The 13620-nt window shown below is 42.7% G+C and overlaps 1 protein-coding gene across 1 annotated transcript in view; it reads left to right on the top strand.

The window, feature by feature from the left end:
- Positions 1 to 13620, top strand: part of PITPNC1 (phosphatidylinositol transfer protein cytoplasmic 1) — a 176097-nt gene that overhangs the window by 84165 nt on the left and 78312 nt on the right. Inside the window, exon 2 of the mRNA XM_054048012.1 lies at positions 6283 to 6431. Within this exon, the coding sequence (XP_053903987.1) occupies positions 6283 to 6431 (149 nt within the window). The remainder of the gene's footprint in view (positions 1 to 6282; positions 6432 to 13620) is intronic.

Genomic DNA, 13620 nt, shown 5'->3' on the forward strand with positions numbered 1-13620 from the left:
TTATTACAACTCCTATCCAGTAGGACAAAGAACTCAGAGCTCTACTCTCCCCAATTCCTTTCCCTGTTCTCCACCCTGCAGTGAGACTTTGAGATATGGAAAAGCCTGAAACCTGCTTCTCAGTTGTCCTCTCCCCCCATCAAAGTTGCTTTCTCTGCAACTTTCTATAAAAGTCAAAACCATTAATATTTTTTGTAGATAATTCAGCTGATCAGTCTCCTTCTTAACCAAAATCCAGACAGCCCTGGGACTCAGAACTGCTTTTTCTGCAGTCTGCGCAAACAGAGCTCCCCTCTCTCCTGTGCTTTGTTCAGGGTCAGCCACAGCCACAGCGCCTGAAAGCCATGGTACCTGTGGCACCCATGCACCATGCTGACAGCGCTCAGGGCTTTAGAGATCCCCCTGAAGCCTGAGACTGGGGCTAAAAGCCTTAAGTTAAACAGGTGTCTCCATCAACACTGGTGCTAGAGCTATACTCAGAAGTCTGCCTGAGCCTTAGGCATGCCACGCCTCACTTTGTACAGCATCCCACAAATGTCTGAGCCAACCTACACTGGCTGTTATGGTTCATGGAAAAATGCAGTATATTAGTGATCATAATGCTGATTAGACAGTTCATTGTTAATAAATTACGGTCACTGGACACTGTGTTTCTCTTTCACTTGAAGAGATAATGTTTGAAAATTTTCCAGCTGGTTTACTTAATGCCTTTCCATTAAAGCAATTCCAGCTATGCACTATACCTCCCGATGTCTGGTGCAATATGGTTTGATTAGAAAGCTTCATCCCATGCCAGAACTGCATCTGTACGTGTTATTGAGACACTAACATGCTGTATTTAGAGGGCAGGGTAGCTCCTAAGAGTGAATAGTAACAAGATTGGCAGGTATCAGGGGGTAGCCGTGTTAGTCTGTATCTACAAAAACAACAAAGAGTCTGGTGGCACCTTAAAGACTAACAGATTTATTTGGGCATAAGCTTTCGTGAGTAAAAACCTCACTTCTTCGGATGCCAGATACTGATCTCATTGACACCAGTAAATTCAGAGTGATTCCACTGAATTCAGAAGTTACACCTGAGATCAGGATCTGGCCCTCTGATATCAATCTTGTTCAGCTCAAATTCTGCTAAGCTTTGTTGAATTTTTTGGTAGTTTGGAAGATGAAAGAGTCAAGGAGGAAAGGTGCTATAAAAATCCAATTGGTATGGCGTGTTTGAAACTGAACATACTGGATATTGTAAAGCCCTGTACCAAGGAAAAGCCTTTCTTTACTTTCAGAAGCATCAAAATACGTAAAGTAAATAGTACAGAGTACTGTATAAATGAAGACTGTTTCTCAGGGTCGGATAGGATAGCTTGGAGAGTCAATAATGGTTTACAGAAACTTTCACCTATGGATCACCGGCTCCGGTGAGGTATGACCAGAACTTACTACTATCCATGGCCGGCACTAGACCAAATGGCATACCAGGCGAGCAGCATCTTTGGAGCCCCCTCCCCTCTTCATTTGTTAAACTTTTGAATACCTTATTTTTATTGCATTTGTAGTCCATTTCATGACTCTGACACACAATTTGCATGAATGATTTATCCCTGTCATATAAGATGATAAATTTGCATGCTAGGATTTGTAAATCTGTATTTATTCAAGCAAATAAAAAAGTTGTTTCCTCTAAGCTTATGGAAACTTTTTAATTTTAAGAATACCTGAAATGTACTAACATCAAGAAATTGAGCTGTGCACCAACATTGGGTGGACCAGTAGTAAATAGTGTTATCGTAGGTGACAACCTTAGAATGTAAACCCTAGTCCTTTAGTTCAAAAGGTCTGTGTTGTTCTGTTTCAGATATTTTCCCATTAGATTTGCCCCTCACTGCAAATTAGATTGCAATTGAGCTTTTTGCTTTCTATACTGAGCTCCTGAAGGCTTCTGTTGGGGCATCTTTTATTTTCAATAGAGGAAAACAGATAGACTTTTGCTGTCCCTAATACTATGTTCTGCAGTCTTAGAAAGTCATCAAACATTACTTCTTTTGTCATGCTTAATATCTAACAGTGTTCCTTTTATATTGTTGCATAAATAGGGATTCAGTAGATATCTCTGGCATCTCATTAAATATGTCCTTTATTAGTCACTACTTACACTCTTCAAGTCTTAAAACACAAGTACACTTTCACAATTACACAATAAAACAAGATTCACAATATCGCAGCTGGGTTTTCAGTTCAGTTCATTCTTATATCTCAGTGACTGCCTAGCGATGCCCCACCCCTTATATACCTATGAGGCTATGACTGACAACATTCTAGGAGGGTTGAGGAAAATATAGTTCTCAGAAAGTCTGGAATGTTCCATGAGATTCTACAAAGGTCCAGAACATTCTAGGAGGCTAGTGAAAAAATAATCCACATATGGAATACCTGAAACATGTTACTTCTAACATTTTATTTTCCTTTTTGTCACTAACAACAAAAATAGCACCCCAGGTGGTCGCCTGGGTTGCCTGCCCCTAAATCTGGCTCTCCTGCTATCTGATGGTTGGGTGGTGTTGAGTGTGAAATGAGTTTGGTGGGTGGCCACCCAGCTTCCAATGTAAGTGGCCACACCATCAAAATTAGCAACTTTCTGGCCAGTCTCAGGAGAGAAGCCAATGTCTGATTCACCCATGAATAGCCTCTGACTCCTAGAAGTAGTCCTCGCAGGTCAGGTTTAAGATACAGTGACAGGGTAGGGTGAAGAAACTTGCATTGCTGCTTCCTCTGCCCAGGATTGTTCTGGGGATAAACCAAATACATCAACTGCCAAGCCTGTAAATCTGGCTCCTTTCATCAGCACTAAACCCACCTGAAAATTTTCAAATGCAAAATGCTTTTCACATGATGCCAAAGAAAGACACCTCTACTATTCCAGTTGGGGCACGTTTGCAGGGCTGGGAGCTTGGTAGGACAGAGGCTAAACCTTGGGACCACCTTGGGGCTAGTGGGTTGGTCCCCCTTTACAAGGGCACCTCAGTGAGATAATGGGAACTGGGATTGGCTGCCTGTGGACTTGAGCAGCCTATAAGAGGCCACACAGGCAAGAAGCTAGTCTTCTTACTTCCTCTGCATCACTGCTAAGTGCCTTTATGACTTCTCTTCAAGAAGGCCTTAAACGTAGGCTAAGTAGGCAGACGCTTAGTGTGCTACTTGTAAGGGGACACTGTCTGGGAATAACAAGGTTATTCTGCAATGGGACAGTTCTAAACTGATAAAATATGATATAAAAGCTTGGTATTTTTATTATAATAAACTGTTCTCTCCTGGTGACAAACCCCATCTCATCCTTCCTAAAGGGTCTCCCTGTTTCTGCTCAGTCATACACTCCAGAATCCTTTGCTGTGATTGCGACAGGAGCTCCTTTAAAGCAGTGGTTCCTAATTTGTTTTTAATAAGGTGACCTACCAACTGCATTTTGTCTTTTTTTGAGATCTCCCCATTGCATATATTCACCCTCTGCCCTGGCCTCCACCCTAATCCCAGCCCAGTGCAGAGGGGAGATGAGGAGGGGGTTGAAGAACAAGCCCATCCTGTACTCACTCCACAGCAGTGGCTCCTGTCCCATGGGGCTGGGTCCAGCTCCCCGTCCCATGGGGCTGGGTATAGCTCCCCGCCCCAGGCATTGCAACCTGGTACCCAGGGTTGCTTCATCGCTCAGGTTTGGCCCAGCCACCCCTCCATCAGGGTCCAGTGATAGGTTAGTCCAGCGCCAGACGTGATGACCCATCTAGAAGCTTCCTGCGACCCATTGGTGGGTTGGGACCCATAGTTAGGGAAACACTGTTTTAAAGCACTGTGGCATCAAGCAACACTGGGACCACAAAACAGAAACTGGGATTGAGTTTGGGAAGGATGAAATTCTATAGGTGGGTGCAAGTTCCATCCTTTACAAAAACAGGAAGATAGGAAAGTTGCTGACCTGGGTTGACAGGTGCAAGAGAGGCAGCAGAGAATGATGGATACAGGGTAAAGGAGGCACTAAATCCTATCTTCACCTAGGGAATTATTGCACATACACCTGACTCTGCCAGACATTTCTGAATCCATACATTTTAAATTTAGTACAGCTTGTACTTGGAAAGCCTCCATCAAGGCTCCCCCCAGAAATGCAATGTTAGCATCTTCCTTCCTCCTCTCTCTTGGCTGCTGTTTGAAATTGTTCTCAGGACCCAGTTCTGCTCCTGTTGAAATAAAAGGCAGAACTTCCACTGATTCCCATAGGAGCAGGATCAGACCTTTAATTTGCAGTTCTCCATGACACAAAGTAGTCCAGGGGAACAGAGTTAATATCTCCAGTACTGCACAGTAATATAATTTCTATTGTGCATAGTGTCTCCGAAACTGATATCTCGGGAGACCGTGGTAGGCACTGTTTGAAATAATAATAGAATAGTTTGTACACAAGTACTAAACACCAGCCCTGCTATTTAGCACTTGAGTATATCAGACACATACTGTAGCACTTAATTGTTAGTAATGAAAGCACCTCAGTTAGTGTATCAACAACGTGGCACAAAGATCATTTAAAAATCTGTCTTTCATACTACATCGGAAATCTTTGTCAGACGTCTGATATGTTTCTTACTGGGAATTAGTCCTCCCATCACAGCTACCCTAGAGAAACTGGTAACCAAGTTAAAAAAAATCCATTAAACAATAAAGTCAAGGGGGAGCTGTTGGTTCTTAACTATTCTCTTATGCTCCAAAATATACAAATACAAAGATAGAAAAATATGGGGAAAACTAAATAAAAGCAAATTATAAAACTCAGTGAAATAAGAATGAATCTGTCAGTTGTACAAGACTTTTTTTAAAACTCAGAGCAGAATCATGAAACTTGCTTAGAAAATACCAGTTTGGAGGTTGATAGTAAAAAATACCTTTTCATTCAAGAAAATCAATGAGTTCTTAACCTTCTTTAGTGAATTTCTGGAGCTGGTAGAAAGTGCTGGATTGACAAACTTGATTCATTCATAGACCAGAGGCAGGGTGTCAGTGCAGGCCAGGAGCACCGCCAGCTTTTCTGCCGCCCTAGGCGGCGGAAGGTCCCACCCCGAAATGTCGCCCTCCACAGAGGCGGCGGAAGGTCCCGCCGCCGAAATATCGCCGCGGTCGTCTTCCCCCAAATTGTAGCGCCGTCGCCTAATAGGTTGTGCCGGCCCTGGTGCAGGCTTCCCCAAACTGACTGTCCAGAGTGCCTGATGACTGACCTTCAAGGACCTCTAGCAGAAAGAGTGGAGGCCAGTCATCAGGACCCATTTAGTTCTTGGCTTCTCTGAGGAGTTTAATAAGGGTGTAAGCTGTGGTGGCGGTCTTGTGATGTGGACATTTATCCACTAGAAACTGGGCAGAAACCACCAGCTTGCTTCACACTGACCATCATGAGGCCGTTGGATGTCTTATGGTCACAACTGATCATGGCTAGGTCATCATTTCCTGCCAGGTTTATATGTGTGTCCATATAATTTTTTACCAGGCTGCCATTTCTGGCACCTCTACAATCACAGCTGTCTAGTCCTGTTTAAAAGGAGTGCCTTGCATATCTCTCCACTTATAAGCAAAACACTTGGGAGTCTCTTCGGGATATTGCTTGCCTTTTGATATCTGGCTTAGAAGAAGAAAATTGGTCCCCTTATGACAGTGAGGTGCCCTGATGGCTTGGACGCAGGTGGTAATTTAGGGGCCTGCTGCTGTAAATTGGCATAACTCATTTAACTTCAGTGGAGCTACCTTGAATTACACCAGCTGAGGACCTGGCTCTATAGCTACAAATCTTAAAGAGGTATGCCAAGGGCTTTCAAAGATGAAGTCTCCTTCACCAACTTCTTCATGACTCCTTGCCCCTCCAGAAACTTCCATCTTTCCAGAACACTGAGGCCTTTATTCTGATCTATATCACCCCCGCCTATGGTTAAAACCCATTTACGTTTTTAAGGTTCCCATGATGTAATTTACCTATGTGACAATGATCATGTACCACGTGACTGATCTTGGTAAAGTACTTTGAGTAAAGTACTATCTTCCCTGGATAGAAGACACTATGGATGTAGCACTATTATTTAGTAGTTTATTTATTAGTAATACTGTTTATTATGATCATTCTAGCAGTTCTCAATGCAGTGATTCCCCCTCCCCTCACTACCTTTAAATTGCAGTTTTTCCTGTATAACCCTTTGACATTTGGCTTGTGGATACTCATGCATTGTATACGGCTAATACATTTGCTCCTGTTTTTGTTTTGCAGTACAGAATTGGACAGCTGTACATGATCAGTAAGCATAGCCATGAGCAGAGTGACCGAGGGGAGGGCGTGGAAGTGGTGCAGAATGAACCCTATGAAGATCCAAATCATGGCAATGGTCAGCTAACAGAAAAGCGGGTCTATCTCAACAGGCAAGTACCATGCAGCTGTTTCCCTGAGCAGCATGCTGCTGTAACCTCCAGTCATGCACAGTGTTGAAGATTTGCAGGGCATAACACCTCTCTCAGGAAATAGCCTTTGTGTTTCAAATGTAATGTGTTCTATTGACTACAGTTACTGGAAACTTCAAGGAAAGGGACACAGTGGAAGAGTACATTTCGAAGAGCACATTTTCCATGACAAAGAATTATGGCCTGAAGGCAGGGTTGTGTTGAAAATCAGCACATTTCTCCTTTTTATTTCACACTTCCCCATTTTTCAAAATAGGTAAAACAAAAAGGGAATCTATTAAAAGAAACGTAGTGTGCCAGATGGACTGGGAGTCACTACATCTGGGTTCTGTTCCTCACTCTATCCCATGCTTGCTGTGTGAACTTGTGAAAGTCCAGGAGAGTCTGATTTCCCAAGGCACGGAGCACCAATAACTCCCATTGACTTTAATTAAGGTTGTGGATGCCCTTAATCGCTGTGTGCTTCCATTTCATCCCCAACAGTAAAACTGAAATGATGGTTCTTCTTTCCTGCACAGAGGTGTTTGAAGATCAATTCATTAATGTTTGTAATGTGCTGTGAGAGTCTCTGACGGCAAGTGTTATAGAAGTGCAAAAAAATGTAACGCACTGAAGTTCTTCTTTAAAACAAAGTTATTTTCTTTTCAAAATCTAGATCAAAGATAGATTTTTTTTCTAACACCCCAAATCAGCAACTTCAGCTAAAATCAAATAGGTGCATTAAAATTAATCCTGCCTGAAATGGCACAGAGGTTAATCATGTCTCCTTTGTTTAACATCAGTAGCATGCAGAAAGTCACTCTGGCCCCACACTTAGCAGAGAATTGCTTAGGGTAGCAGTGAGCCCTTGGGGTGCTGATGCAGCAAGATTGAGCACTACTTCATACGAACTGCATAAGGCCAGTGACCCATTTTGGTAACAAAAGATTTGTCTCAGCAAAGTGAGTTGACATTATGAATGACCACTAGAATTGTACATCAGTGACCTTCTGCAGCAAAGTGACAGGCTTAAAGACATGATGAGAAAAATTGCTTTTGTTTCCCGACAGCCCCATCATTTCCTAAAGCAGAATATGTCTTTTCTACAACTGAAATTAAGGTGTTAGGGGTCAGTGCTTCCACACTGACTTAAAGGCCAGTATTAATTTTAAAACCTATATATTTCTGTTGTATGAAATATATTCCTTAATCTGCTGCAGTTTTTTATTACTACTGATCTAATTGAATGTTGCTGCTTTTCTAATTCTTCTGTGTTCCCTTAGGCCCATTTTCTTTATTGAGCTTCTCTGCACTGTGATCCTTAGAAGCAGATATAGCAATATTGTGGCAATTACACCATTCCATGTTGTTCTGGAATCCTGACAGATCTGACCTTTCCCCAGCCTAACAATAGAATGACCAGCAATAGTCCACGCCTACAAATAATTGTTCTTGTGCAAAAAGTCTGCTGAGGGCCTTATTCACCACTTAGAAGCTTAATATCTGTCACGGAATAGGAGATCAGTGCTGGTACAAATGTGCTTGGCATGCACACGTGTTCAAAATGCTGTGCACAAACATAACACATTTTCAAAAACTGTCCTGAGGATTCATATCAAATAAATCCACATGCCTTTGTGGTTAGTTTTATCTCCATTCCATTCAGAGAAAGAATGTGAGATGTTTACTTCCATCTGGGAAGGAGAAATGGGGAGGACAGATCACTGCACCTTCATGCAGATTTTAGAGATTTCAGGGTAGCTGTCCATTCTGTCTCCTTCACTTTTCCCCCGTGAGATCCATATTTTTGTGGGGAGGTGAAAGATCATTCTCTTTGACATATCTTTTTCTGTCAGAAAAGTACCGTATCTGATCCATTGCAACGAAATGATTCCAATATCTTTCTTGACTATGGGAAAGTGCCCTTGAGAGAGTGTCAGTGTCTTACTAGAATGCTGCCTGATGGCCAGTGCAGATCTTTTGCTGTGACTGTTCTACTTCTGCTGTCCATAAGTACTTTAGTTTGCAGTTTCCATTATAATGGGGGGGGGGGGGAAAGCCTTGCCATAAATACCAGTATATGAATTACATTCATAAAAGACAGTGCTCTGTGAGCAAGTCATCAGTACTGTGAGTCACAGATATAGGACTGGAGAAAATTCATATATTGCTCAGAAATATCATCTCATAGATTTTATGAGTCAAATCCTGGCTCCCTGGGCTGGAACAACGGCAAACCTCCCATTGACTTTAATGGGGTCAGGATTTTACCCTATATCTTCAAGCGTAAACAATTCCAAAGTCACATTGACTTGGCCTGGCTTTTTATCAAGTACCTGACATTAATCTAGATTAGAAGCTTTGGCTGAAAAACAATTTACGTACATTAGCAATAAAAGGATCTTTTTTCTTTTGCCCGGTAGTTGTCTGTTCAGTAATTCAGCATTCAGTAATTTGTGACATTGTCAGAACACTGAATATAAAGTTTACGTAGGCCAAAAAACTTCAAAAATATATGGATCAGTGTCCAAGATGGCTGCCACATAGAAAAATGTTAGCAGATTCAACCAGTCTTAAACCCTTTCCTAACTGCTGAACCCACTCACTGCTCCCTCTCCTTCTACTGACAAGCCCAGTCCCTCCCTTCCAGCTCTTAATATATCTCCTGGACCTCACTTTTAGGGTGAAATCATGGCCCCATTGAAGACAACAGAAAAATGCCCATTAAATTTAAGGGGGCAAGTATTTCACCCTCTCTTGGCATTCTAAATGTTTGAGCTGCTCCTACCTAACCACCCAGCACGTCTGGTTAAGGTTACCATTCTAGTTGCAGTGTTGTCATCAAATCAATGGGCTTGCAAAAGGTGTAAATCTGCTAAATTTGACCCATTGTTTTCCAGCTGGAGCTTTCCTGTATTCTCTGACAACTAAATCAACACAGACTCAGCACTTCGCAACATTTCTGGGGTTTCAATGTACCTTGCAAGTTTTGCTTTTAAGTTTTTGGGTTCCGAACTCAGTAAACACTGATGACTTTCACCTGTTTTCATAGTACTTCTGAGCACAAGTTACCAAGCACAACTGTGATTTTTGGGTGGTTTCAGCTTAAAATAGATCTGGGTGTTCTAATCTAGATGCAGGTTTTCTCTAAATATTCGAGAACTATAGTGAATTTTGCAGTGGAGCTAGTCTAAAACTCAAATTTGTTGCAACGCTGGAAAGTAGTCTAGTTTCACCTGGTTTCTCTGAGAATGTTTCACATATCCGTCATTCCTGGATAACTCATTTGATTGCTGTGTTGTAAATTATCAGCAACAGGAGAGGCAATAATACATTTTAGGGCAACAGAAGCCTTCACTGAGTTCTGCTAATGTTGCGTTCTGATGGATTAGTACATGTCTGTCAATCTGCAAACTCCATTCTGGTTTGTGAACTCCATTTTGATTGTTAATGTGTGCTGCTGAGTCTTCACTTTGGCAATTCAGCCTCAATTTGGAGCTGAAACATCCAGGTGGTATCAAGAAAAATCCTGGTTAGCAGAGGGCTAACAATGGAGAGCAAACAGGGGTCATCTACATGGATGGTCTTCCATTCAAATGGTAGCACCCTAAAACAACGACCGTGTTGCAGTCCACAGGAACCAGTCTTACCCAGTCTGGACTTCAAGCAACCAATCACCAGACAGGGGACTTGAAGCAACGGTGGGTCACCTGACAGGGGGGACTAGAAGAACAAATTCAGCTCTGAGCTGGCTCTCTATTGGCTGACAACAGGAGGGGGCAGGAGGGGATGCAGAAGAATCTCCGCTTCCCTGGAAGACACTGACCAAGAACCAAAGGGCTCTTAGGAGGGGTCAAGAACTGCGGTGGTGTGTTTGTTGGTTGGTTTTCCATAGATCTGTATATCTCCTATGCTTAGTCTGTGATTAACTTGTATGTGATGTAAAGTGCCTTGGCAAAGTCTGTGTCCGTGAAAGGTGGAGCAGTAATCTAGAGTCCTCACAAGGGTGTAGCTCTGGAGGGGATATGCAAGAGCTACTTCAGAGACTGGGAAAGTCCACAGTGGTCTTGGGGTGCAGGTCAGTGGGGCTATGGGGCCCCATGACTCAGGAGTGGGTACCAGCGTTGCAGTCTGTATCCCAGTAGTGTACCTGAAAAGCCAGACATAGGGGAGTGGCTGAACACTGGTCAGACTCAATAAGCTTTAAAACTCATAAGAGCCAAAGGTTTGGGTCCAGAATAGCAGCCTGGTGAGCGTCCACGAAGGGGAGCTCAGCTAGGGCCGTTACATAAGTGTTTTAAGTCAAACGTATTGAATTTAAATAGAACTACAACTATAAACAGCACTGTAACAGGGCGGCTTGTCCCTGATGGGCTGGAGGGCTTGGAGCTAGCAAACCCTGATTTCTAAAGAGGCACGCCTGGGTTGGATCAGGCAATTCCCTATAAAGGGCAGCAGGGAAGAGGGAAATGCAGAAAACTGCAGGAAGGCCTTCTCCATGGAAGACCCCGATATCGAGGGGTTTGGAAGCCAGAACTGGAAGCCTGAGGCTCTAGCCAGGTAGGCCCTGGGTACAGGCCTGCCAAAGCAGGAAAGGCCCCAATCAGGAAGATCTGGGAGCAGGGTGAATTGGAGACTGCTGACAGGGAGCAGGTTCCAGCAGAAAGATCTGGGGCATGGGGTTTTCCTACTGAGACTACAGGCAGGAAAAGCCTGGCAGTGACCTGACAAGAGGTTAAAACCAATGGCCTGTGTATGGGAACTTGAGTTTTATTTATGTGAATAAACTCAGAGCCCTGAGAAAGGGTGGTGAATGGACAAGAAAAGCCAGGGTGGGGTTTGTTTAAGAAGCCCTGTGAGGGAGAAATTGTTAGCAGGGCACCGCAGAGGTACCTCTGGCCTTGAAGAGGTCAAAATATAGTGCTTAGACTAATTGAATTGAAGATACAAAAGAATGCTATAGAAACATATAGTGTTCCTTTATCTCTGTTACCTAAAGTGAGTCCAACTTATTTGAGCAGAATTTTTATGGAAAGTAAAGGGAGACCTTCTGCTAAATTAGTTCCCTGATAAGTACATAAAAGGTTGTTACAAGGAGGAGAGGAAAAAATTGTTCTCCTTAACCTCTGAGGACAGGACAAGAAGCAATGGGCTCAAATTGCAGCACGGGAGGTTTAGGTTGGACATTAGGAAAAACTTCCTAACTGTCAGGGTGGTTAAGTACTGGAATCAATTGCCTAAGGAGGTTGTGGAATCTCCATCATTGGATATTTTTAAGAGCAGGTTAGACAAACACCTGTCAGGAATGGTCTAGATAATACTTAGTCCTGCCATGAGTGCAGGGGACTGGACTAGATGACCTCTCAAGGTCCCTTCCAATCCTATGATTCTATGATTCTGTAACTGTCAAGTATCAAATTTAGCATTTGATGTAGCAGCTAATTTTTCAAAGAACAAATTAACTGGTTGTAGAAGTTTCAGGAAAAAAGAGCCCCGGTTTTCTGCTGAAGAACTAAAATTAAAATCTAAGCAGGATAATTTATAGCTGCACTCTAGGCAGCCAAATCCAAAGCACCCAATTCAACTTTCCATTGAAATCAATGGACATTTTGCCATTGACTTCAGTGGGAGTTGCGTCAGCAATAAAATGAGGCATTCATAATAGCAGTGATAGTGTGTCACACTTAGTTTTCCATTGTATAAAGCAAACTGTGGAGAAGGCCAAGCCTTTGGCAGAGGAAGTAGCTTTTACCATACTGACATATTCCAGATATCAGAACAAATGGAAAGTACACTTACATTTAGAATCCCATAACCCAGTTCCCTGAGTGAACAACAAGGCCCATGTTTTCTTCCAAGTGGATTTCAGGGAGATGTCACTCGACTCGCACCACCACTTCTGAAATGAAATGGAGATGAAGTGGCACTTGGTTGAGGATTTGTTTATAAGATACTTCTGTCAGGGTCAAAATGAGACAGAAAACCAGTTAAAGATCCTGTTCTTGTAGTCCTTTCTCCTGCTGGGGGCAATGGGTGCTTTGCTTGAACAAGGAATGTAGGTTTCAAGCCATGACTGGACACTTTTAAACAACTTATTCTGATACATAAATACCCTGACTCTGCCTCAGACTAAGGGTTCACTCAAGACTGTAGCTGTGGAGCTCCTTTAAAAAAAAAAATACAGACCTTCCTTTACTTTCATTCTCTGGAGAGCCCAGACTCACCTCAGTCTGGTGGCCTAGTGGCAAAGTCTGAACAAATACAGTGCAGATTTTGTGAGAAAGTTATGAAACCCAACCAAAGGGCCTCTCCCTGGAGTTTCTTCCTCCCTGATATTCCTGCTGGGGTTCCAGATGCTTTCCAGAGATCTGGCAATCAAGTTCAAACAAACAGATTTCTTCCTGTTTCTGGGAAAGACCGATAGCATCCAGGGTTCCCTCTAATTTTTCCCACCCATGTGCGGAATGAATTTTGTTATGTAATTTGTTCTCCAAGAACCACTGCTTAGGGCTTTGTACAAGAAAAGCATGGGTAAGCAAAAACAAGCCTTCGGACAATGTCATTGTGAAGGCGAAAAAGTCAATGCACTTAACTTCTGGTTTACATGAAAACTTGTGGTTTTAGGTGTGGTAACTTCTGCATTTTGGCTTCCACACAAATGCAAAGATTTATATCGAGCAAAATCTTGATTAAACAATCCTTAATTATGCAAAACCCTCTGTTATCTCTGACATGCAGCGGTGGTATTGAAAATTCCCTCAATTATCCAACTCACAAACAGTTGAACTTAATTGATTTCCCCCTTACATTTGGATAATTGAGTTCAGAAGCTACTTGCTGTGGTTCAGTTCAGACTCCATCTAAGACCACATGATCTTTGTCATGCCCCTGGTCTGATCAAAGCTATTTTAAATGGAGCCCTGAAGAGTATTTCTATTTATCATCTCCAAACTTCTGCCTCTCTCCTGGTGGCCAATGCCCCATCATTGTCACCACCAGTTTGGTGGCTAAAGCTGATGACACAAGGGAATACTTGAGCAGAAAATGTATATAAACTCTCCTTCCCTTTAAAACCAAGGTTTGTCAACTCCACAATAACTCGTGGTTCTCTGAGCTCCACAAATTGGAGACGCTAGTACAAAAATTGACTCTAGCCTGCCAGGGATAGTGC

This window comes from Malaclemys terrapin, chromosome 13 (genome assembly GCF_027887155.1).
Source record: "Malaclemys terrapin pileata isolate rMalTer1 chromosome 13, rMalTer1.hap1, whole genome shotgun sequence".
Classification (NCBI taxonomy): domain Eukaryota; kingdom Metazoa; phylum Chordata; order Testudines; family Emydidae; genus Malaclemys; species Malaclemys terrapin.